The sequence below is a fragment of the Asterias rubens genome, chromosome 19, assembly GCF_902459465.1.
Source record: "Asterias rubens chromosome 19, eAstRub1.3, whole genome shotgun sequence".
NCBI lineage: Eukaryota > Metazoa > Echinodermata > Asteroidea > Forcipulatida > Asteriidae > Asterias > Asterias rubens.
In genome coordinates this window covers 7,501,255-7,528,073 of record NC_047080.1, presented here as the reverse complement: position 1 = coordinate 7,528,073, position 26,819 = coordinate 7,501,255, and the positions used below count along the sequence as shown (strand labels likewise).

The following is a 26,819-nucleotide window of genomic DNA, read 5'->3' as shown; positions in this document are numbered from 1 at the left end:
CAAAGAAAGCTGCTGCAAATAGTAGATTATCCAATGATGTCACATTTAGCAACAGCTTCTAGTCAAAGCATCGTAAGTCACATTAGTAAACCTCGGGTCTCAAAGAAAGCTGCTGCAAATAGTAGATTACCCAATGATGTCACATTTAGCAACAGCTTCTAGTCAAAGCATCGTAAGTCACATTAGTAAACCTCAGGTCTCAAAGTAAGCTGCTGCAAATAGTAGATTACCCAATGATGTCACATTTAGCAACAGCTTCTAGTCAAAGCATCGTAAGTCACATTAGTAAACCTCGGGTCTCAAAGAAAGCTGCTGCAAATAGTAGATTACCCAATGATGTCACATTTAGCAACAGCTTCTAGTTAAAGCATCGTAAGTCACATTAGTAAACCTCGGGTCTCAAAGAAAGCTGCTGCAAATAGTAGATTACCCAATGATGTCACATTTAGCAACAGCTTCTAGTCAAAGCATCGTAAGTCACATTAGTAAACCTCAGGTCTCAAAGAAAGCTGCTGCAAATAGTAGATTACCCAATGATGTCACATTTCTCAATCTCTCAAATGTAGTAATTTCTTGCATTTCCATGATATTTAACCAAAACGACAACTAATTTGACCATTTGACTAAAAACGTTCTTGTGTGGACATGGTGAATCGGCAGACCCATTTAATGTTGACATCCAACAATGGCATAATTTCATTTTTGCTTTGAAAGAGTATATTTAAAGGTGAAGACGATTACAAAATTGTTACCCCCCCCAGTTTGTTATTATAGCAGTACTTGCCAATAGTATTCATTGCCTTTAAAGCTTTTCCATTATTGCTGCGATATTAACTTGTATGGATTTGATGTAGAAATGCTGTGGAGAGTCTGGCTAATGAGAAAGAAACACTGACTGATAGACTGAGACAAGAAAACAACCGTGCCTTAACAGATCAAAGAGAACGTCTTGAAGTAGCATTGCAACAATCCAGACAAGTGAGTCTTCAAATATCAAGCTCTACCATGACACACAATGGGCATTCATTCATAAATACCTGGGATAGTTCATCCATTCTGATTGGTCAAAAAGAGATCACATGGTCATGTTTAAACATGCGATATATATAAACACGTTGAAACATAGCCTCAGGAATCTGAGTCAAAACAGGGCCCACTTTCGGCTCTGCTTACCGCCGAATTCTGTGCTTCAGCCGCGATTCCCCTCTTAAGTGCAAGCGCCTAATTTCTGAGCTAGCCTTGTAAGCATAGAATGCCTAGAAACGTGGAGTACGCACGCGCAGAATCTAAAATTTGTCCCTAACCCGTGAAATATGCTTGCCGTAAGCACAGGATTCCCTGCTTCCGTAAAGGCCGATTCTGTGCTTACATGTATGGTAAGCAGAGCCATGAAATTGGGCCCTGATGATTGCTATCAGATTACCTCCATGCCCACTGGTCATTGCCTTGGTGCCCTTGAATTGCTACCCCCAGCAGAAAATTACAATTGTCTCATAGAGTGCCCTTTACCAAGGAGAAAATGTCTTGGTGCTCTTGCCCCTTCAAAATCGAAGCATACAGTCCTAGGTTTTGCACAAACACTAAGAAGGAAACTGATGATGGTTAATTGTTTTGTTAGGAATGTGAGTCGTTAAAACGAGGTAATGAGATACTTCAGAAGCGCCTGACTGAAGCTTCTAATCAAGCAACTAGTCCTCAGGTAGATCATACAGCACGACTTGAAGAAGATCATAGACTGGCAATGCAAGACAAAGACAGGTATGAAGGGAGCAAATTATGTACATTTCTTACACTCTTTGATGTGCCAGCAAGCAATTGACTTTGGACATCACAAGTTCTATTTAAAGGATTTGGGTACTTTTTGTACCACAAACCACCAATGTCAACAGATTGACATTAAACTTACACGGTTTGAAGATAAAGATAAGAGAAAGCTTACCTAAAAAAAAATATTTTCTGAGGTGCTGTAGTTTCTGAGAAATTAGTCAAATCATGTCATGATAATAACTGGTATATGTTTTACATGCTAAAACAAATTTCGTCTCACGAAATGAACATTATTGTGACTTGTTTTACTCATTTCTCAAAAACAACAGCACCTCAGCTATTATTAATTAAAGGGACGCTTTCTACCATCATTATCTTCAAACTGTAAGTTTAATGTAAATCTGTGGAAATTGTGTTTTGCGTAATACAGGGATGAGATTCTCCATCTTTCCAACTTTGAAAATTCGTCTTTTCTTTTCAGTTCCGAATTTATAAGTTCTCTGACTGTGGCAAATTTGCTTTTTAAGCATAGGGGAGTCCAAAAATTGTTCCTTGTCGCAATAAATGAGTAATACGATGATAAATTCCCAAAGCGAGATTGTTTTAAAGTTCGTAACATAGTTTGCTGCGTCTTTGGGATGGTACCTAAATCTGTACATGTAGGTCCAGTCTGTTGTGTAATGCATGTAAAAGAACCCAGTGCTTTCATCATAAAGAGAAGGGGTTCACCCCAGTGTTCCTGGTTTGATTTGCACTGTTGGCCTTGGCCAATAATTTGAATATCCGGTTAATGGCGAATAGTTTTTCCTAACCGTAACCGTGAATACCGTTTTTTTGACCTAACCGGATATCCGTAAGGGGCGCAGATACCTTTTAACAAACCGGACAGTCCTCTAATTACAACCAAGAAACCGGATTCCTATTATCCGGGATCGTCGGGCGACGACCGATAGGAGTGTTGTCTGAATCCTTATGAAACTTCTATTAAGACAGCATAAAACATCATAAAATAAGTATTTAACTATGCTCACCTCCGTAAAGAGTTAAAACAATGACATTTCCGACATTTTGTTGAAAGATTTCAAAAGTTTTCCTTCTACACAACGTAGAGTCAATCACGATATCAAAAGAAAAAGCGAATCGCCATCTTTAAATTAGATCCGGTTATTTTTATGAATGAACCGAGTGACACTGTCTTCAACTAATATCAATCCGCCCATACGCCACACGGTTTCCTTACACATGGTCACAAGATTTCAATCACTAACGAACAACCACAAACGATTAGCGCCCTCTAGCGAAAAAAAACACAAAACAGCGCCCTCTAGCGGTCGTGGCGCTCACTATTAAGCACAAAGTACTGGGGAAAAAAAAATCTGAATATCCGGTTAACTTCGGATAGTTGGCCAGCCGCGGTTAACTGAATACCAAATTTCACTATTCGCCCAGAACTAATTGGCAGCATATTGCACCACTGCACTTTAAACCTATACATGGTGCTTTGTAACAAAAATACATGTAGGTCTCATACTTCAAAGTGTACATGTAGCTGTGAATACTGTGTGCTTTGATATGCCCATTGGGTGTGATTAAGGGCTGTATCAGAACTCAGTATGCTCATTATTTACTGAACAGGTATACTTTCTCTTTTACTTTTGAATCCTAAAAACATTTTTTGTATACACCCATTATGATATCTACTGCAGACAAATTGAAGATTTAAATGTTGCCGTTCGATTGAAAGATGACATGATAACCCAGCTAGAAGCAGAGAAGCAGTATGGCATTGAAGAGAAGATGGAACCACTTCAACAAGAACTACAACAACTAGCTAGGACACTAGAGAATAAGAATGCTCAGCTACAGGTAATGTAGGAAACGTGGCAAGGATTGACCAATTCAGTAACAATGTTTTACCTACATGTTTTATATCGATGTGTGTTAAGCACTGTTTACTCAGTAACTTTCACAAGTTTCAATTTCAATCGCTTTGCACGACCCAATTTCATGGAGGTGCTTCAGCAGAAAACATTGCTTAGAAAATTTCTGCTGAGCAAAAAGAGGCAGGATACAAGTCTTAAATGAAATGCTATTTGGCTGGTAACCTTATTCTGGTAAGCATATTGTAAATAGCGTCTGCTTGTTGTGCTTTTTAAGCAGCTCTATGACATTGGGCCCAGACCCTCAAACCTTACATTGATCTTCTTTGTTTGTTGTTTGAATGATTTTCCCATCAAGGGAACTCGCCAAACTCCCACAAAGGGATATAAACACCAAGCTGGCAACAGCCAATCTCTCTCATACAAATATTGGTTTAGCGTCTATGATTATGAATTATGCAAATCAAGAAGTTGTGATTCAGTAACTAGACGACAATATTTATTCTAGTCATTGTGGAATCAGCGGTTAGCTGGGGGATTCGAACCCACAACCTTGTGATTGCAAGCCCTGCAGTCTAACCACTTGACCACGGTGATGGGTATTCTTCTCTGTGTTTTCAATGAGTGGCTTGTACATGTACTATGTGGATGTATTTACTCTTGAATATTATTTACAGGGAATCAAAGATGACTTGGACAGAGAGAAAGTTGATGGCAGGGAGAGAGACAGACAATATGAGGCAAGTACAGGGGAGCATATCAATCTAGTAATTCACATTCAGTAATTGTTACTCACTTCTTTGGTAGAAGTTATAAAATAGAATTAGCTGTTGCAAACTGCTTGCCAACCAAAAGAACCTATGCATAGCTATGGTATAAATGCAAAAGAAATTGTAAATGGCCCGACAGTTAGAACCTACATGTAGCAGAGTCTTATTGAAGGCTTACTGACAACACAACAGACATGTAACTAAGGATATGGTTACCAGCTAAAAAATACACAAATGTAAACTGATGTCCTGCTTAGTTTCGCTTAGCAGAATTTGTTAAAACAAAATGTTCTGCTTTAGCCGTTCTATGACATAAGGTTTATCGCGAATAGCAAAATATCAAGAGAGGGCGCTGTTGAACCCACACAAAGGTATAGGCGTTGCGTGCGCGAGTCGTAGAAGCTGCATAGAAACCGCCCCATATTCCTTCCCACAATGCATTGCGTTTCTGAATCGCGATAAACCTTATTGGGCTCTGTAGGTTGCTTTTAGTGTTTGGGCCAGGGTCAGCTGCATTTCATGATATTTTACAACTTTCCCTAAACAGAGAGAAGTTTTTCAGATATTGCATATTTCAACTGATGTACATTTTGGTTTTTGTGTCCTCTGTCAGGAAGCTTACAAGGAACAGGAAAGACGACTGAAAGATCTTGAGACTTCTTCAGAACATATGCAGCAAGAGTTGAAGAATAAAGACAAGGATATCAAGGTATGATGATGGGTATTGCAGTGTGTTGCGTATCAATGACATAAACAAATAATAACGATAATAGTGGCTTCTTATATAGTGCGCATATTCGTCACTCGGGGCGTTTCAACATACAGTATTGTCCTGCATGGTATGTGGGACTACGTTTTGAGCTATGAGACCTATTCCTTTATAGCACCATGTAATGGTTTACAAGGTGCTGTGGCTCAGTATGCTGCCAATCGGACCAGGAACCCGGGCAAACCCCTTTCACTGGGTTCTTTTACATGCATTATACAACACACGGTACCAATGGCTTTACATCGCATCCGAATTCAATTCAATTCAAAAATGGTTTATTAAAACATGTATTGCAGTTAAAAACTGAATTGCACATGCCAACAAAAGATAGGAGGACGAAGCATCATACATAAGTGTCTTACTTAGGACACAGGTGTCACGACTGGGACTCGAATCACACTCTGCTGATCAGAAACACCAGATCTTGAGTCCGTTGCTCTTAACTGCTAGGCCATGACACACCACAATTTTCAGATGCCTTCTATTGATTCCTTTCTTAGACTCCCTTTCATGTTTGATTGTTTTGTTTGTAAATGATCGCAGTAAGGTTTTGCATGATGCATGCTTTCCCAATTAGTCAAAATGATTTTGAATACTTTCTATTTTTTTTCTGATCAGGATGTTCAAAACTCTCTCAGGAAAGCAGATCATCAAAAAAAGGTACTAAACTACATTATTTATTTTGTATCTTTGGTTTCTAATATATTTCACTAGGTGTTGTTAGTGCCTGAGTATGCTTGTGCGCCAACACAAGTATGGCTAGATGAGTGCTGAATGCGTATCAGCCCATCGGATTTAAACAAGTATTACTATACATATCTTTATTATTGATTCATAGTCATCCGGGACAGTTTATCCATTCTGATTGGTCGAGAAGAGATTACGTGGCTATGTTTTAAGTGTGGTATAAACAGGTGTACAACACAATCAATACAAACTGGTAATCAATGTGTAATCTAATAGTGCGGTCACGTCTGCACAGTTGTTCAGTGCCATATGCGTTTTTACCCTTCGCAAATTGGATCCTGGGGAAGAATTACAAATTTACAGAAAAGTTATACAGGTTTCCCAACATTTTTACGCTTTTTCTCAAAAGGGCATTTATGAATGGGAATAAAACTATGGTGACTCTGTCTTGCTGTGATAAAGTCCTTTATCACATGGCCATAACCCTGTCAGTTTTAAATGAGCATTCGAGACCCAATCTTTAAGACTGGTGAACCTTTACCATGTGATATTGTTTTGACAAATCATAAGGCAAAAAAAAAAAAAATGTTGGATTGCCCTTTCACCCGATTTTTTGCTTGGGTCGGTCGGTCGGGATATTTATTGATTTTTTAAATTTTTTTTTGAGAGATGTCAAAGAATGCCCTACGTAAATTGCATAAACATTTCATGAAAGATCTGTTTGTCAAACAAGCAAGGCATTTCATCTTATATCTCGCTTCAAGCGCTCTTTTTGCATCTTTATTTTGGCAAAATCCTTCCAAAACTATTTCCGAGAGTCATTTCATTCACCATGTTTTTTCGTCCATTCAATAAACAAGCGATACCATATAAGGGCATTACTGGCAACAGCGCCCTCTGTTGTTCAACGAATTGTTAGACTGGTTCCTTGTGAAATCGTGACGTCGGATAAACGGGCGTGCGGTTTGATATGTGTGAGAGGGAAATCGATCTCTGTTGTGCTTTTGTGAACGTTGAATACCACGTCTGTGTTGCACCATGGTTGCACTGGATAATTATTATTGTCGACAGTATTAAGTAGTCGGCCGAAAATAAATATTTGTGTCAAATCTACCAGTTTTTGAGCATAAAACATTCATGAAATCACAATTCTGAAGTTAAAAAAAAGGGAAAACCCAAACGGAAAAAAAAAAAAGAAAAAAAAAACGCGACCGAGATTTTCCTCATTTTACGGTCGGTCGGGATAGGGCAATCCAACATATTTTTTTTTTTTTTAGGCCTAATGCATGAACTCTAAACTCGCCAAGGTATATAAGCATACCAGAGAAGAGTGAGAGATTGAATGTACAACTTCAATACTATAATTTATTTATTTAGTTTATTACACATCCAACAGCACAATTAGCACCATTAACAGTATGAATAGGAAACAAGAAGAAATGTCTACATGTAGTTTTAGATGGTAATGGGGAAAAACCCACACAATCAGGTAGGTACTGTAATCCCAAATGAGACTTGCTTTTTATTCCCAACATGTAGAACTTAGAAGATGAGGTCGTGGACAAGGAAAGGGAATTGAAGAACTTGGAGAGTAACACCATGAAGAGAGACAAAGCCATACAGGGTTTGACTGAAGCCATTCGAGCTAAAGATAAAGAGGTTAGTCAATGGGACATACAAGGTTTGACTGAAGCCATTCGAGCTAAAGATAAAGAGGTTAGTCAATGGGACATACAACGTTTGACTGAAGCCATTCGAGCTAAAGATATAGAGGTTAGTCAATGGGACATACAAGGTTTGACTGAAGCCATTCGAGCTAAAGATATAGAGGTTAGTCAATGGGACATACAAGGTTTGACTGAAGCCATTCGAGCTAAAGATGTAGAGGTTAGTCAATGGGACATACAAGGTTTGACTGAAGCCATTCGAGCTAAAGATAAAGAGGTTAGTCAATGGGACATACAAGGTTTGACTGAAGCCATTCGAGCTAAAGATAAAGAGGTTAGTCAATGGGACATACAAGGTTTGACTGAAGCCATTCGAGCTAAAGATAAAGAGGTTAGTCAATGGGACATACAAGGTTTGACTGAAACCATTCGAGCTAAAGATAAAGAGGTTAGTCAATGGGACATACAAGGTTTGACTGAAACCATTCGAGCTAAAGATAAAGAGGTTAGTCAATGGGACATACAAGGTTTGACTGAAGCCATTCGAGCTAAAGATAAAGAGGTTAGTCAATGGGACATACAAGGTTTGACTGAAGCCATTCGAGCTAAAGATGTAGAGGTTAGTCAATGGGACATACAAGGTTTGACTGAAACCATTCAAGCTAAAGATAAAGAGGTAAGTCAATGGGACATACAAGGTTTGACTGAAGCCATTCGAGCTAAAGATCAAGAGGTTAGTCAATGGGACATACAAGGTTTGACTGAAGCCATTCGAGCTAAAGATATAGAGGTTAGTCAATGGGACATACAAGGTTTGACTGAAGCCATTCGAGCTAAAGATATAGAGGTTAGTCAATGGGACATACAAGGTTTGACTGAAGCCATTCGAGCTAAAGATATAGAGGTTAGTCAATGGGACATACAAGGTTTGACTGAAGCCATTCGAGCTAAAGATGTAGAGGTTAGTCAATGGGACATACAAGGTTTGACTGAAACCATTCGAGCTAAAGATAAAGAGGTTAGTCAATGGGACATACAAGGTTTGACTGAAGCCATTCGAGCTAAAGATAAAGAGGTTAGTCAATGGGACATACAAGGTTTGACTGAAGCCATTCGAGCTAAAGATGTAGAGGTTAGTCAATGGGACATACAAGGTTTGACTGAAGCCATTCGAGCTAAAGATAAAGAGGTTAGTCAATGGGACATACAAGGTTTGACTGAAACCATTCGAGCTAAAGATATAGAGGTTTGTCAATGGGACATACAAGGTTTGACTGAAGCCATTCGAGCTAAAGATGTAGAGGTTAGTCAATGGGACATACAAGGTTTGACTGAAGCCATTCGAGCTAAAGATAAAGAGGTTAGTCAATGGGACATACAAGGTTTGACTGAAACCATTCGAGCTAAAGATATAGAGGTTTGTCAATGGGACATACAAGGTTTGACTGAAGCCATTCGAGCTAAAGATATAGAGGTTAGTCAATGGGACATACAAGGTTTGACTGAAGCCATTCGAGCTAAAGATAAAGAGGTTAGTCAATGGGACATACAAGGTTTGACTGAAGCCATTCGAGCTAAAGATATAGAGGTTAGTCAATGGGACTATTGGAGCTGTGTCAATGCTCTGACTACAGGCCTGATACTTCATGCGATTGCCTCGATGCCCCCTGGTCATTGCCTTGGTGCCCTAAAATGCTTCAGTAGAAATTTACAATTTCCTCATAGGGTGCCCTTTACTAAGGAGAAAACGCCTTGGTGCCCTTGCCCTTTCAAAAACAAAGCATACAGACCTGTGACAAGTAGCTGGTGATTATTAGAATCTGAGCTCAGTTTGCAGATGGTTGTTGAGCATAGAAAGTCACTTTAGCATAGAGAAATGTTGAAAGGCTAAAGCGAGTTTAGCAGTCAAAATGTCATATTAAGTGCTGTTACCAGTGCCTCATTTCAAAATTTTACTCGTTAAATAATTTTATCAAGCATGCTTTGTTTTTAAGAAAGTGAATATGATCACTGACTGGTTAATCTGTGACAATGCACAAACAGAATGCATTTCTTATTTGTTTTATACAACTCGCACGTAGATCCATGTCGTTTGATATATTTTGTACTCAATAAACACAAAAAATAGACATTGGAAAACCTTGTTTTCTTCATATAGTTGTACTAACAATTATGAAGGCTTACTGGAAGGCATGTGTTGTTATCTTCAGATTCGACTGCTGTGTGATCAAGCTGATGACCGTGAGGGCGCCCTCGTGCAGGCAAGAGAAGCCATGCATAAAGCACAGAAAAACAAATTTGAGGTATGTATAAAAGGCCGTTTACATTCAGGAGATTTGAATTGGATTTGTTATTGTTTTTTCTTTTGCAAGTCGCCAGACACACAAAGCCTGGAAGCCACTTCAAGGTGTGAGCTGCAATCACCCAGATGGGGGTATCCTCCATCAGAAGCATTCATGGTTAAAGACACTGGACACTATTGATAATTGTCAAAGACCAGTATTCTTACTTGGTATATCTCAACATATGCATAAAATACCAAACCTGTGAAAGTTTGAGCTCGATTGGTCATTGAAGTTGCGAGATAATAATGAAAGAAAAAACACCCTTCCCACACGAAGTTATGTGCGTTAAGATGGTTGATTTCGAGACCTCAAATTCTAAACCTGAGGTCTCGAAATCAAATTCTTTGAAAATTACTTCTTTCTCAAAAACTACGTCATTTCAGAGGGGGCTGTTTCTCATGTTTTATACTATCAACCTCTCCCCATTACTTGTTACCAAGAAAGGTTTTATGCTAATAATTATTTTGAGTAATTACCAAATGTGTCCACTGCCTTTAAGTGTCTTGCTTGAGGACACAACAGTCCCGACCAGGACTCAAACCCATTCTCAACTGATCAAACACCTGGAGCTTGAATCCAGTGCTCTTACCAGCCAGCCCATGACACGCTACTGGGTTTGGTTTGTAGTTTCAGTTATATTTCAAATAGATTTTCAGTGTAAACTTTAACAGCTTTGCGTGCTTGGTGGTGTGGGTTTGCGGAAGTGCCCTTGTGGGGTCTTCTACACAATAGACCCCACAAAGTTTGTCTTCCTTCAACTTGGACCCAACAGAGGAATTCTTTAGAAAATTGAATTGTAGAACAATAGTAGAACCCCACAAGCCCAATCCTTAAGGTACAGATTGTGCATATAACACTAGTTAACAAGACGGAATGGTGTTATGTTAGACTGATGTTGTTTTGTTTTGGATAACAGGGTATGGAACAATACCAAGCAGCAATGTCAGATATGGAAGGCAAGGTGTCAGAGTTGAAATCAACTGTTCATGGTAAACAACTAGAGAATGAGGTAAATAGGATATTCATAATGAACAACTAGAGAATGAGGTAAATAAGATATTCATAGTGAACAACTAGAGAATGAGGTAAATAAGATATTCATAGTGAAATACTAGAGAATGAGGTAAATAAGATACTCATAATGAACAACTAGAGAATGAGGTAAATAAGATACTCATAATGAACAACTAGAGAATGGGGTAAATAAGATACTCATAATGAACAACTAGAGAATGAGGTAAATAAGATATTCATAGTGAATAACTAGAGAATGAGGTAAATAAGATACTCATAATGAACAACTAGAAAATGGGGTAAATAAGATATTCATAATGAACAACAAGAGAATGAGGTAAATAAGATACTCATAATGAACAACTAGAAAATGGGGTAAATAAGATATTCATAATGAATAACTAGAGAATGAGGTAAATAAGATACTCATAATGAACAACTAGAGAATGGGGTAAATAAGATACTCATAATGAACAACTAGAGAATGGGGTAAATAAGATACTCATAATGAACAACTAGAGAATGGGGTAAATAAGATATTCATAATGAATAACTAGAGAATGAGGTAAATAAGATACTCATAATGAACAACTAGAGAATGGGGTAAATAAGATACTCATAATGAACAAGTAGAGAATGGGGTAAATAAGATACTCATAATGAACAACTAGAGAATGGGGTAAATAAGATACTCATAATGAACAACTAGAGAATGGGGTAAATAAGATACTCATAATGAACAACTAGAGAATGGGGTAAATAAGATATTCATAGTGAATAACTAGAGAATGAGGTAAATAAGATACTCATAATGAACAACTAGAGAATGGGGTAAATAAGATACTCATAATGAACAACTAGAGAATGAGGTAAATAAGATACTCATAATGAACAACTAGAGAATGAGGTAAATAAGATATTCATAACGAACAACTAGAAAATGGGGTAAATAAGGTATTCATAATAAACAACTTGAGAATTAGGAAAACAAGATGTTGATGGTAAACAACTAGAGAATGAGGTAAATAAGATACTCATAATGAACAACTAGAGAATGAGGTAAATAAGATCTAGAGAATGATGTAAATTACCTTTGGTAATTGCAAAGACCAGTATTCAAAATAACAAATCTGGACTCAATTGGTCATCAAATTTGCATGGGAATAATGAAAGAAAAAACACCCTCATTGTACAAATTTGTGTTCTTTCAGATGCCTCATAAAAGGCTTAAGCCCTAAAGTCTTTTAATATTTGAGTGAGAAATTATCTCTTAATACAAAACTACAGTATGTTACATTAGAGGGAGCTGTTTCTCAACTTGTTTAAATACTATTAGCAGCTCTCCATTGCTCGTTACAAAGTACATTTTTATGCTAACAACTATTTTGAGTTATTACAAATAGTGTTCAGTTCCTTATAAGATGATTTGTCAATATCCCCAGAGTCACAATACCCTTATTATTTGTCCATTTACATCAGCGACTTCAAAAGAGTTTGACTAGGAAGCAGGATGAGCTGGGTAGACTGAGGCTAGATGGGAATGAAGCTGAACAACACCTTAATGATCTTCTAGAGCAGAGAGAATTGACTATCAAGGTCTGATTTCAAGTATTTATATAGAGAAATGTCTAACATGCTAAATGCTAAGCCTGTGCAACTAGTGTCGTAGTCGCGACTACCGTTTTTCAACTACTCGGTTAATCAGGCCGCCACAACTACTACAAAAAAAGTTTTGACTACTTAGGCCAAATAAAAAAAAATACCAGTTGATCGTCCCTGCCCGCATCCTTTTTTGGGGCCGCATCCTTTTTTTTACTACTTGTTATTTTTTAGATTTTTTTTTTAATACATCTTTTCAAAAGGACTGGCCTAGGAGCTTTCCCGCATCTAACGTGATGCTCTTGAACACGTGAACCTGTTTATAGTGTTAACACAGGTCCTCATGCAACAAATAGGTATAAAATAAGTTTGCAATGGGTTCAAACTGAAGAATTGGTGGCCTGTTTGGTTTGAAATAATAAGCGGCCATCTTGAAAAAAAAATAGTAAGCCCTAAATAATACATAAAAAGGCCCTCATCCTCCTCTTTTTTGAAAAATTCTGGCGATCAACTGGTATGTTTTTTTATTTGGCCTTATTGTAATAATCCCGGTTAACCTGGGGCCTAATGCAACAAACAGAGGAAGTTAGCGGCGATTTCAAACTGAAGATTTGGTTGCCTGCTGAAATTGGAATACTTGGCAACCAACTTGGAAAAAAACAGTAAATAGTAAATAATAAGGCCCTCATCCTCCTCATTTTTGAAAAATCTGGACGATCAATTGTTTTTTTTTATTATATTTGGCCTTATTTGGTGAACCAATTGTGTCGCTCACAACTATTCACGACAAAATAATTTACTTATGAAACACAATCAGACATCAGTGACACAATCTTTCAATCTTTTGAGCACGAGTTTTACTAATGTGCCTGTGGCAAACATTTTGCAGCATTGCATATTGGGAATTAAAAATTAGACATGACTAGTGTCAAAGTCGCGACTGTTTGAGGCGCAACTAGTCCAGTAGTACATTTCACAAGTCACCCAGACCTAGCAACTGCTAAACTGGCGCAAGTAGAGTGATGACTCTGTTGATAAGCAGATTATTTACTCTTTCACTACGATGTGCCGCTCACAGTAGCTTGATAAATTGCACCACCCCACGACCCAGCCAGCAGCTCAAAGTCAACACAATATAAGAAAGAATAAATTGCAAGGTTTATTTTAGCATCACACATCTGTTTCCCAGGTCTTGGCCTAGGTGCTACTCCAAATTTACCCCATAAACTTAAAGATTTTCCAATGGAAGTGCCCTGTGTAAAATAAAAAAAGGCCTTGCCCTCTCAAAAATGAAATGCCAGGCCCGAGTTGTTTGAAATAGCAGATTTTAAATGTTAAAATGTAGTGAGTGTTTATTTAACACAGGCATGATATTCTTCCTACTTTAGTCTATTTTCAGATTATGTTTGCCCTTGGAAAAATCCGAATTATTTTATTATTAAGGCCTGAAAAGTATATTAACACCTACAAGTACATGTACATGTACACCATGTGTACAGGCCTTGTATTTTAATAAAATGGTCCCACTTTTTTCCAAAGTCCAAATATCATGCCCGGAGCAAGTGTTTTTAAGATTACTTATGAAGACATTGTTTGACCCTTGACACTTGACAGGAATTGAAAGGTCAGTTACAGGATGCCAAGTTACAGACTGATGAGAAGATTGATGGAGTAGAGCAACATTACCAGGTACATTGAATTACATAGTATCTTTATCTAACACACTGACATTAACTTCAATTTTGAGTACACTGCTGGCTTCTGACTGGCACCCTCAAAATAAAATTTGACAAAATAGGTAGACTTCAAAAATATTATTTTATTATTATTATTATTATTATTATTTATTCGGCATTCAGACAACAATACAATCTAATAATACAGAGCAAGACAATGAAAATGACACTAGAACATACAAAAAAGCCAGCAACACATGCCAGGAAATAAAAAGTTAACCTACATGTAATAACTGTGGCCTGAGGGCCTTTGTTTCCCATGTTGCTGGCTACAAAAGACATAGAGACATACATGTACCATGCTGTTATGTAGTAAATAGTTCATTTGGTAGACTTCTAGTCCTGTGGCTAGTAGATTTTTTTTTTTTTCCAACCCCAAATCTTTTTAAAAATAATTATACCCAGTCAGTTTCCCTTGGCTAAATTCTTGAATATTCAAAGCACTTATAAACTTTGAAGTTGATGTGTATGCACCTTTGCTGCTACTACATTAAGTTTTGGGTGTACATGTATGGTACAATTTGCTGATCACATTTTTGATTGTTAACTGACAGGGTTTGCTTGAAGATTCTCAGCAGCAGCTTCAGAATAAAGATAAGATCATCCAGAGATTAACCAAAGGATTACAAGACAAGGATCGCTTGGTACAGGTAGGTATAAAGTCAATAATAAATACATCAATCAGATGCAATCACAGCCCAGTTTCATAAAGGTAAGCAGAAAATTCTGCTTAGCAAATTTCTATGCTAAGCAAAAATAGGGTTGGGCACCAGTCGCAACAATGTTAATGTTTTAGACTTTTGGCTGGTAACCAGTTTCTGCTAAGTAAATTTTTGTCTGTGCTGAGCAAGAAATGACTGAGGTACCAGTCACAGCAATGGTAACTGTTTGGTGTTCTGGCTGGAAACCTATTTTTGCTAAGCAAAATGTGCTTACAGGCTTTATGAAATTGGGCCCAGGTTTGAGTAGGATGTAGTCAAGGAGTTGGTGGTGTTGACTGATCAATTGGTACTCTTTACAAAGAAATTGCACCTTGCCTCACACGAAATACACAATGCAGCAGTCAAAATGGTGGCAGCTTATGTACATTTTTTAAAGGTGTTTAGCAATTGGGCTTGGGTTTGCAGTTGTGGTAATTTGCTTTAGGGGTCTGGGCTTAAAGGGTATTGTATAATGGGTGGTTGGTTACCTCATACATCAGTACCAGTGGTATTAAATCCCAGAATGTCTAAAACTATACCTGGCCAATGTGTACATTAGAAAGCTTACTGTTGTTTCCAGTGTATACCCAAAGGATTTGTGAACAAAGGCATTGGGGTGAAGTTTCTCAGACAACTAATATTTTACCTGTTTATTAGCATTGATATGGGGATGGATTATACAAATGAAATATTTGAGCACAAAATTAATATGTTCAAGTGAACTGCTGTAGGACTGTTGTGCAGGGTTTAGAGCTATGGCGTCAGTGTATTGTTCAAGTGCAAATTCTTGTTTGCAATGAAGTTGGAAATGAATTTGTTGGAGATGTCTTGACCTATTCCTGAGTGTAGAATGGTCTGCTATAGAATCATAACATACATGTATGATCAACGTGATGATTGTTTTGACTGAAAAACCTTATCTGATGCATGAATTAATGTATGTATACGCTGTTGAAGGGGAGCAAGCAGGTCATACACAAAATGTAGGCATTAATGTAGACTTCTCTTAAACATGAAGAGATGACACTCCTAAAATTGTTGATAGAAAACATTTAATCCAGCAAGTAAAATCACCACTAAATTTAATTCACCTGCAACAAATGGCTTAGCTAATCTTTTAACTCATTACTAACTCTCCGTTACGATGAATGCGATATAATTTGTCCAATATGATTTTAACACTCCATGCTTGCTGTCTAATATAACCAACTCCCATAAGAAGTAAATTTTCTATGATTTGACTTTTCTTCAACCTCTCCTGTTCACATTGAGTATATGAAGCTGCGCCTGAAAAATAGATTATTAATCATAACAATTTTTACCAATGCAGTTGTTAGAGCTAACTTTAGATTTGGTTGGATACATACTTATGATTTTAAATAAGATTCTCCTTCAAATAGCCATATTGTTCTACCATTTAAAAAATCATATTCGTAAATACCTCGGACAGTTTCGCTATTCCTATTCATGGAGAGCGCGTCACGTGGGTGTGTATAAACCTTTGTTTATGACCAGTAAAAAGTGTTGAAACATGGGCGTGACACGCGAGCTTGCACCTGTTCTTACAAGACAGTTTCTTCATTCCTATTGGTCGAGAGCAACGGCTGAAACAGTTGTGCCACATCACGCGATACGCGCGACGCCGCAGCATTCCCTTATAAGGAGTTGATAACCCGAGGGCGGCAGAGGGCTTTACCATTTCTTAGCTGGAAGGGTGTTGTGTTGAAAGAAATCATCGAACAATTATAATTTTTGCATTTATTTTACTTTTTTACCAAAAAGTTTTGATTTTTTTGACCGAAAATGTATTTATGAATGGGAATCAAAGTGTGTTCAACTAGTGGTTTAAACCTGCCGAGGCCTGGTTCGTGATAATTTACCTCGACTTCGTCTCGGTAAAATTATCAAGAACCAGGCCTCGTTGGGATTTAACCACTAGTTGAAAACCTCTTCACCACACATTGATTCCCTAATTTATTGAATCGTGATTAAGCAGAAAGGCTAAGCAAATCAAAGCATTTCTGCAAATGATTTTCTCTGCAATATCTTCAGGGCTGCCAACTCTCCCTGATTCTGAAAATAAACCAATCTTACCATGTGCTGATGAACAAACTTGAAAATCTTCCTAATTATGGAAGCTGTCTCCCTATTATGTTAAAGACCCTGGACACTATTGGTAATTGTCAAAGACTAGCCTTCACAGTTGGTGTATCCCAACATATGCATAAAATAACCAACCTGTGAAAATTTGAGCTCAATCGGTCATCGAACTTGCGAGATAATAATGAAAGAAAAAATACCCTTGTCACGCGAAGTTGTGTGCGTTTAGATAGTTGATTTCGAGACCTCAAGTTCTAAACTTGAGGTCTCTAAATCAAATTCGTGGAAAATTACTTCTTTCTCGAAAACTATGGCACTTCAGAGGGAGCCGTTTCTCACAATGTTTTATTCCGTCAACCTCTCCCCATTACTCATCACCAAGAAAGGTTTTACGCTAATAATTATTTTGAGTAATTGCCAATAGTGTCCACTGCCTTTAAATGTAATTCTAAATATCTCCTTGACTTTGTACAAAATCTCCCTGATTGCAAGATGCAAATGTTGGCAGCTCTGTATCTTGCTGACTTGAATACTTAGCTGGAGCAATTCTTGCTAAGCATGTTTGCATGATGCTAACTATTAACCTAATGATATCTGCATTTGGCAGGAGTACATGGAACTTGCCCGTGATGCTAACAAACCAACACATGTAAGTGCATTTATCTGTAACTTCATTGTACATTCATGTGTTTACATATAGCTTTGTGAGATTGTGCAACTTTTTTCAACATTGTATTATAGAGTAACCTTTATGCTGTGACTAACCACTCTAATACATGTACATGTAGGTAGATACAGTTAAATCTTGTGCAAATCATTGACTTTATGTAATATATAGATGGATTGCACTTAACATCATTGACCACCATCTTTGATGAAAGGTGCATGCATGAAAGGCTGTCGTTGGCTGAGAGTTGTGCTCAGCGTGTACATGCGTGCACTTTTCTATTGTTTATCATCGTCAAGGACGCTATGTGCAATCCGTAGTTTAAGTGATCATTTTGTGCTGTCAATGTAAAAACGTATCTCGATTTTGTAAAAACCTTATCTCACTCAAAATGCTCCGTGGAAAAATGTTGGTATTTTGGTTTTGCAAAAACACTGTGTCTCGCAGGAAAATACTCCATTGTATCTCAACTTCAAACGCATCCCGCACAAAAATGCTGCGAGCAAAATCTTTATGTTACACAGTCAAACTAACACATTCATTAATTGAGTGTTGTTGTTTGTCATATTGATACTATAAATACTGAGTAATGAAATAAAGCATTGATATATAGTAGCTAACTATAAATTGTGGATTAGTCCACATGGCTTCAATACACAAGGCAAGTTGAATAAAACATATGATGGACCAGATCCAATAGACTAAACATGATGGACTAGATCTGATAAACTAGATCTGATAAACTAGATCTAATAGACTAGGTCAATAGACTAGATCTGATAAACTAGATTTGATCGACTAGATCAATAGGCTAGATCTGATAAACTAGATCTGAAAGACTAGATCAATAGACTAGATCTGATAAACTAGATCTGATTAACTAGATTTGATAGACTAGATCAATAGGCTGGATCTGATAAACTAGATCTGAAAGACTAGATCAATAGACTAGAAGACTAGATTTGATCGACTAGATCAATAGACTAGATCTGATAAACTAGATCTGATAAACTAGATTTTATCAACTAGATCAATAGGCTAGATCTGATAAACTAGATCTGAAAGACTAGATCAATAGACTAGAAGACTAGATTTGATCGACTAGATCAATAGACTAGATCTGATAAACTAGGTCTGAAAGACTAGATCAATAGACTAGAAGACTAGATTTGATCAACTAGATCAATAGACTAGATCTGATAAACTAGATTTGATCGACTAGATCAATAGGCTAGATCTGATAAACTAGATCTGAAAGACTAGATCAATAGACTAGAAGACTAGATTTGATCGACTGGATCAATAGACTAGATCTGATAAACTAGATCTGAAAGACTAGATCAATAGACTAGAAGACTAGATTTGATCAACTAGATCAATAGACTAGATCTGATAAACTAGATTTGATCGACTAGATCAATAGGCTAGATCTGATAAACTAGATCTGAAAGACTAGATCAATAGACTAGAAGACTAGATTTGAGTGACTAGATCAATAGACTAGATCTGATAAACTAGATCTGATAAACTAGATTTGATCAACTAGATCAATAGGCTAGATCTGATAAACTAGATCTGAAAGACTAGATCAATAGACTAGAAGACTAGATTTGATCAACTAGATCAAAAGACTAGAAGACTAGATTTGATCAACTAGATCAATAGACTAGATCTGATAAACTAGATTTGATCGACTAGATCAATAGGCTAGATCTGATAAACTAGATCTGAAAGACTAGATCAATAGACTAGAAGACTAGATTTGATCGACTAGATCAATAGACTAGATCTGATAAACTAGATCTGATAAACTAGATTTGATCGACTAGATCAATAGGCTAGATCTGATAAACTAGATCTGAAAGACTAGATCAATAGACTAGAAGACTAGATTTGATCAACTAGATCAATAGACTAGATCTGATAAACTAGATCTGATAAACTAGATTTGATCGACTAGATCAATAGGCTAGATCTGATAAACTAGATCTGAAAGACTAGATCAATAGACTAGAAGACTAGATTTGATCGACTAGATCAATAGACTAGATCTGATAAACTAGATCTGATAAACTAGATTTGATCAACTAGATCAATAGGCTAGATCTGATAAACTAGATCTGAAAGACTAGATCAATAGACTAGAAGACTAGATTTGATCAACTAGATCAAAAGTCTAGAAGACTAGATTTGATCAACTAGATCAATAGACTAGATCTGATAAACTAGATTTGATCGACTAGATCAATAGGCTAGATCTGATAAACTAGATCTGAAAGACTAGATCAATAGACTAGAAGACTAGATTTGATCGACTAGATCAATAGACTAGATCTGATAAACTAGATCTGATAAACTAGATTTGATCGACTAGATCAATAGGCTAGATCTGATAAACTAGATCTGAAAGACTAGATCAATAGACTAGAAGACTAGATTTGATCGACTAGATCAATAGACTAGATCTGATAAACTAGATCTGAAAGACTAGATCAATAGACTAGAAGACTAGATTTGATCGACTAGATCAATAGACTAGATCTGATAAAGTAGATCTGATTAACTAGATTTGATCGACTAGATCAATAGACTAGATCTGATAAAGTAGATCTGATTAACTAGATTTGATCGACTAGATCAATAGGCTAGATCTGATAAACTAGATCTGAAAGACTAGATCAATAGACTAGAAGACTAGATTTGATCGACTCGATCAATAGACCAGATCTGATAAACTAGATCTGATAAACTAGATTTGATCAACTAGATCAATAGGCTAGATCTGATAAACTAGATCTGAAAGACTAGATCAATAGACTAGAAGACTAGATTTGATCGACTAGATCAATAGACTAGATCTGATAAACTAGATCTGATAAACTAGATTTGATCAACTAGATCAATAGGCTAGATCTGATAAACTAGATCTGAAAGACTAGAAGACTAGATTTGATCAACTAGATCAATAGACTAGATCTGATAAACTAGATCTGATTAACTAGATTTGATCGACTAGATCAATAGGCTAGATCTGATAAACTAGATCTGAAAGACTAAATCAATAGACTAGAAGACTAGATTTGATCGACTAGATCAATAGACTAGATCTGATAAACTAGATTTGATCAACTAGATCAATAGGCTAGATCTGATAAACTAGAACTGAAAGACTAGATCAATAGACTTGAAGACTAGATTTGATCGACTAGATCAATAGACTAGATCTGATAAACTAGATCTGATAAACTAGATCTGATAAACTAGATCTGATAAACTAGATTTGATCGACTAGATCAATAGGCTAGATCTGATAAACTAGATCTGAAAGACTAGATCAATAGATTAGAAGACTACATTTGATCGACTAGATCAATAGACTAGATCTGATAAACTAGATCTGATAAACTAGATTTGATCAACTAGATCAATAGGCTAGATCTGATAAACTAGATCTGAAAGACTAGATCAATAGACTAGATCAATAGACTAGATCTAATAGACTAGATCTGATAAACTAGATCTAATAGACTAGATTTGATCGACTAGATCAATAGACTAGATCTGATAAACTAGATCTGATAGACAAGATCTAAAAGACAAGATCTAATAGACTAGATTCAATAGACTAAACATGATGGACTAGATCTGATAAACTAGATGAATAGACTAGATCTGATAGACTAGATCAATAGACTATGTAGATCTAATAGACTAGATCTGATAGACTAAACATGATGGACTATATTTGATAAACTAGATGAATAGACTAGATCTGATAGACTAGATCAATAGACTATGTAGATCTAATAGACTAAACATGATGGACTAGATTTGATAAACTAGATGAATAGACTAGATCTGATAGACTAGATCAATAGACTATGTAGATCTAATAGACTAAACATGATGGACTAGATCTGATAAACCTCTGTAAGACCAAGTCTGAGGTCATCAGGGAACGGGCTCTTTGTTCTTCGTATGTGCTTGGCCAGCTACGGGGAAAGGGCCTTTTCCTGTATTGCCCTGCTGCTCTGGAACAGCTTACCCCATCACATCATTTTTTTTCAGCAGGCCTTTTCATGAACTTTTTTTTCTTTTCTTCCTTTCAGACCAGTGCCTGTGAATGTTTTCACAGATAAAGTGCTATGTTATTATTTTGTTATTATTAAGTGAAATAATGATTTGTTTTGTTTTGATTGAAGGATGATAATGGAGGTAACAGTGCATTGATTCATACATTGAGAGAACGACTCAAACAGAGAGATAAAGCTGTGGAGGTATAAACTATCTATGGTCTTTTCAACCACTTCTTTGTAAATAATCTTGACCAATTTCCTAGTGCTGTTTAACTGTAAATTGTTCCTGACTGCACATTTGACATTTACTTGTGCCGGTTGATGTTAGCAATGTGTTGGTTAATGTAAGCAAGGGAACAATATTTGACAATTACCAAAGGTGTCCAGTGCCAATAATGTTACAATGTAATGGTTTCAAGGTTAAATTTCGGTGTCAAATAATAAACAACCCAAATACAGGGTAAGTACTTATAGAAAAGAATGATTAGTTTAAACCTGAAACCTCATCTGTTATTAAAGTAAAAACTGTACAAACCAACAGCAATATATCTCACTCAAATTCTGTTAAATTCAACAAATTAGTGTTTGAAGTAGGCCTAGTTTGAAGACCCCACAAATCATCTTGACAAGATAATTAGACCAAACCTACACAGATTGTTAGCATGGTGTTGAAAACTAGACAACAAGGGTGAATACAGAACAACCCATTTCAGTCCAACTTCATTTAGTTCCAACGTCAACAGCCCTCTATTACTCGTTACCAAGTAAGTTTTTATGCTGACAATTATTTTGAGTAATTACCAATGGTGGCTAGTGCCTTTAAACACAAGGTGTAACTGTACTTAATTAGGGCAATTGGCTTGATACTGATTGACTGGTTTCTTGCTTCCATTATTCCTACAGGAAGCACTTGAAGATAAGCTGAGAGCAGTAGATGCTAAAGAGGCTGAAGTACGGCAGTTAAGAACAGCCTTACGAGATCGTGACAGAGATCTAGAACGAGCTCAGAGCACCGTCCTGAATAATGAAGATAAGATCAATGTAATGAATCACTGTTGTCATAATATAATAAAAATAATAATAATAATAATAACAACCAGTTTTTATATAGCGCTTTTGACACCCGAAAAACGTCAAGCACTTCAAACACTATTAACCCTGGTCACTGGGCTTTAAATCATTCCTTAAACCACCTCAGCTCCCTGGGGAGTATACAGCCTAAGCAACAAATATGCCCTACTCGGCTACAATCACAAGAACCATCTCTGCCCTCCCGGGACTCAAACTCACACTCTGCTGAACAGAACGGCAGAGCTTGAGTTTGGTTTTCGTATGGTCTCGGCCATGATACCCCCACGATACTGGGTAGCTTAACAACTCCCTAGAGTCATTCAATAAAATAACCAGTTTCTTGATGTAATGTCCATTCACACAATGAGAAATGTTGGTGGGCAAGTTTTTGTAGGTGCCAATTTACGCATAACAATCAATGCATAGTACTCAATCTAAAATCGGTCTGTACATGTCACACACAACCATTGAGCGGCGCATGCAATTTGAACCCTCCCAAAACGGATTCCAAGGACTTGACAGTAGTTGGAAATTTACCAAAAAGTTTTCCAATATTATTATGTTTTTAACAAAAAGGGCATTTATGAATGGGAATAAAAGATCAGTTACTCAGTTTTAGCCATGTTAACCGGCCATTCAAATCCCTGCACAGTCATGGATCTGTCGTTTATTGCATGACCCCAACCCTTAACTTTTGCATGTTATGTTTTAGCACTATAATATGTGATGTGTATGTGTTTGCTTTGTTCATTGATTTCTTTGTTGTCTTACTATTTGTAGCAACTACAGAGTGATTTGAAGGAGCGTGAAGCTAAGACAAGGCAATTAGATGAATCGCTGTCTTCACAGACCCAATCCAATAAGGTACATGTAAGGAATCATATGACAATCCTAGCAGGGACCAATATTTCATAAAGCCTGTAAGCACAAAACTTGCTTAGCACGAACAACTTTTGCTCAAATATAGGTTATTAGCCAGGACACCATACAGTTACCATTGCTGCAACTGGTACCTCGTTCATTTCTTGCTTAGCAAAGAAAATTGCTAAGCAGAATTGTCTGCTTAACCGCTTTATGAAATTGAGTCAAGACCACTGACAAACACTGTCACAGACTCAATCCCATAAAGTAAGCATTCATATTACAATCTTAGCAGACCGCTGACAATGGTGTTTGTATTGTACATGTACTTGACTGGTGTCATTCTTCCATTCGTTCAACCATTCATGTATAATAATAACAACAATAATAACAATTTTTTTATAATAGCGCTTTTCACACCCGCAGGGCGTCTAGAAGCGCTTTCAACATTAGTACCCCTGGTCACTGGGCCTTATATCATTCCTTAAACCATCTCAGCTCCCTGGGGAGTATACAGCCTAAGCAACAAGTATGCGCTAACGGGCTGAATCAATCACAAGAACCATCTCTGCCCTCACAGGTACCCATTTACCCTTGGGTGGAGAGAAGCAATTATAGTTAAGTGTCTCAGGGACACGAGTGTCACACTCCCAAACCCACACTCTGCTGAACAGAATCACAAGAGCTTGAGTTCAGTGCTCTCGTCTGCCTGGCCACGACACCCCAGGATATGTATATTATAGGCACTTCCTTTAACGACATGAACAAAACTAAACCTGACGAATGGAGGCGTATTCACCAGAAGCCAATGTTTGGGAAAGGAAAGCCTTTGATGTAAACTAAGTGAAAAATGTCAGTATACCTACATGTAACTCCAAACATTAGAACACTAAATTAAGAGTAGACCACTATACCCAGGGGTATAATGGATACCTGCGAGGGTGGAGGTTGATACTGTGTTTGAAAAAGCCCTCGGAGCGCCACGGCAGCTCGTGTTGTGTAACGCATGTACATATAAATCAACCCAGTGCACTTATCGAAGAGAGAAGGGGTTCGCCCGGTGTTCCTGGCTGTACATGTAGCTGCTGTATATGCCGTAACACCTTGTTATCCCTTCCTTATAAGGTGCTACATTGGGTCTCAGAACTCGTCACTGCAATAACCTATCTTTCTTATATAAGACTTTGATATTATTATTTTTATTATTTTTAGGATTCTGATGAGAATCAGCGTCGATCTTTGGCTGAGAAAGACAGCATTATAAAGAAGCTGCAGAGATCTTTGGAGAGTAAGGAGAAGACATTAAATGATCTACAAGATACCAAGAGACAAGCAGATGGAGACGCTACTAAAGAAAGAGATGAATTCATCCATCAACTTAAGATGAGGCTTAAGGATAAAGATCACATATTAGAGGTAAGTAATGGTAACAGTTTATATGTAGCGCTTCATCACACAGGATAGGTGACTCAAAGGCACTGGAAACACTTTGTTAACTGTCAAAGACCAGTGTTCTCACGTGGTGTATCCTAACATATGCATAAAATAACAAACCTGTGAAAATTTGGACCCGATTGGTCATCGAAGATGCAAGAGAATAATGAAATCTGGAAAAAACACCCTTGCTGCTTAACTTTGTGAAGTCTTTTAGTATTTGATTGAGAAATTGCCTCTTTCTCAAAAAAGAGGGAGCCGTTTCTCACAAAGTTTTACACTATCAACAGCTCTCCATTGCTTGTTACCAAGTAAGTTTTCATATTAACAATTATTTTGAGTAATTACCAATAGTGTCCAGTTCATTTAACCTTCTGTTTGGACAGCATTTATTTCTGTATGATTATCACCACGTGCCCAGACATGGTTTTGTTGTTACTTTGTTGAAACAATTCTGTTCTGTAAAAGAATCTGAATATTATGAAACAGAAATGATGTTTTGTTTTAGAAGCATCGATACTATGTTAAGAAGGGAAACATTTTAAAATGCCAATTGAGGTCATGACCTTTACTTTGACCTTTTTGATTGAATGGAAGTAGGTCAAATGTGCATTTTTGGTCTCTTCTCTATGTATGTTTAATTATGAGACCAATTAGTATATCTACATTGTAGCACCTTGTAAGATTCTGGTCTTTGACAGTTACCAATGTTGTGTATGTGCTTCAAACTTAGGTAGGATTTGGTGGAAATACGATAAGTAAAGGTTTGCGCTAACACCATGTAATGATACATTAATCTCTAAATGAGTAGGGATGGTTCTGATAAGAACCGTTGGTTTCAACTCGATCAGTATGCTCTGATCGTCTTCTGGAGGAAAACAGCATTTTCTTTTTTAACCTCAGTTACAACTTTGTAAATATAGATTAATTATTGGTTTTAAAGTTTATGTGATGCAATTTGTAACTTTTAATATTTTATAACAAATCCAACCCGTTTATGGTTGCAAATAAAGTGATCCTTACCTTATCTTACCTTCCTAGAACCACCCGACTCATTTAGAGATTATCATTACATGGTGTTAACCGCAAACCTTTACTATATTATTGCTTTAAACTTGTTACTTTTTAGGAGGTGTTATCTGAAAGGTCTGAGGCAGCAGCAGCCAATGAGAAGGCGACTCAGGATCTACTTGATACAATCAAAGATAAGGATAACCAAATCAAGGTAATTAGCTCATTTGCATATCGGTAAATATTCATGGCAGTTGTTTTAGGTAATTAGCTCATTTGCATATTGTTAAATATTAATGGCAGTTGTTTTGTCTTTTTTTATCAACAACACTGAGTAGGGGCCTAATTGCATAGAGTTGCGTCAGCATAAAAAATTGCTTAACAACTTTCTGCTCAGCAAAAATAAGCAGGAAACCAGTCACGTGACATGGTATTTTGGCTGGTAACCTTTACTTTGGTTTGCTAAAATGTTTTGTGCTGAGCTAGTTGTGCTTATAAGTAGCTCTATGAAGTGGGACCCAGTTAATAGACACATTGGTATATTTCAATGGAATATTGTACCTAGTAATGTAGCATTGTTAGACGTGTTAGATACGAATAAAGTGTCTGCATGTTGCAGAGCGGTCAATGGTACAGGATATTGAGTGTCTTCCTAAATAGGTAC

The 26,819-nt window shown here is 37.0% G+C and overlaps 1 protein-coding gene across 1 annotated transcript in view; it reads left to right on the top strand.

Moving 5' to 3' along the window:
- LOC117303336 (myomegalin-like) overlaps window positions 1-26,819 on the top strand; it is a 56,444-nt gene that overhangs the window by 13,370 nt on the left and 16,255 nt on the right. Inside the window, exons 6-23 of the mRNA XM_033787502.1 lie at window positions 855-978; window positions 1,619-1,758; window positions 3,474-3,633; window positions 4,325-4,387; window positions 5,031-5,126; window positions 5,805-5,846; window positions 7,413-7,532; window positions 9,751-9,843; window positions 10,802-10,894; window positions 12,379-12,495; window positions 14,113-14,187; window positions 14,789-14,884; window positions 17,643-17,684; window positions 21,905-21,979; window positions 22,682-22,819; window positions 23,630-23,713; window positions 24,923-25,126; window positions 26,274-26,369. Of these exons, the coding sequence (XP_033643393.1) occupies window positions 855-978; window positions 1,619-1,758; window positions 3,474-3,633; window positions 4,325-4,387; window positions 5,031-5,126; window positions 5,805-5,846; window positions 7,413-7,532; window positions 9,751-9,843; window positions 10,802-10,894; window positions 12,379-12,495; window positions 14,113-14,187; window positions 14,789-14,884; window positions 17,643-17,684; window positions 21,905-21,979; window positions 22,682-22,819; window positions 23,630-23,713; window positions 24,923-25,126; window positions 26,274-26,369 (1,858 nt within the window). The remainder of the gene's footprint in view (window positions 1-854; window positions 979-1,618; window positions 1,759-3,473; window positions 3,634-4,324; window positions 4,388-5,030; window positions 5,127-5,804; window positions 5,847-7,412; window positions 7,533-9,750; window positions 9,844-10,801; window positions 10,895-12,378; window positions 12,496-14,112; window positions 14,188-14,788; window positions 14,885-17,642; window positions 17,685-21,904; window positions 21,980-22,681; window positions 22,820-23,629; window positions 23,714-24,922; window positions 25,127-26,273; window positions 26,370-26,819) is intronic.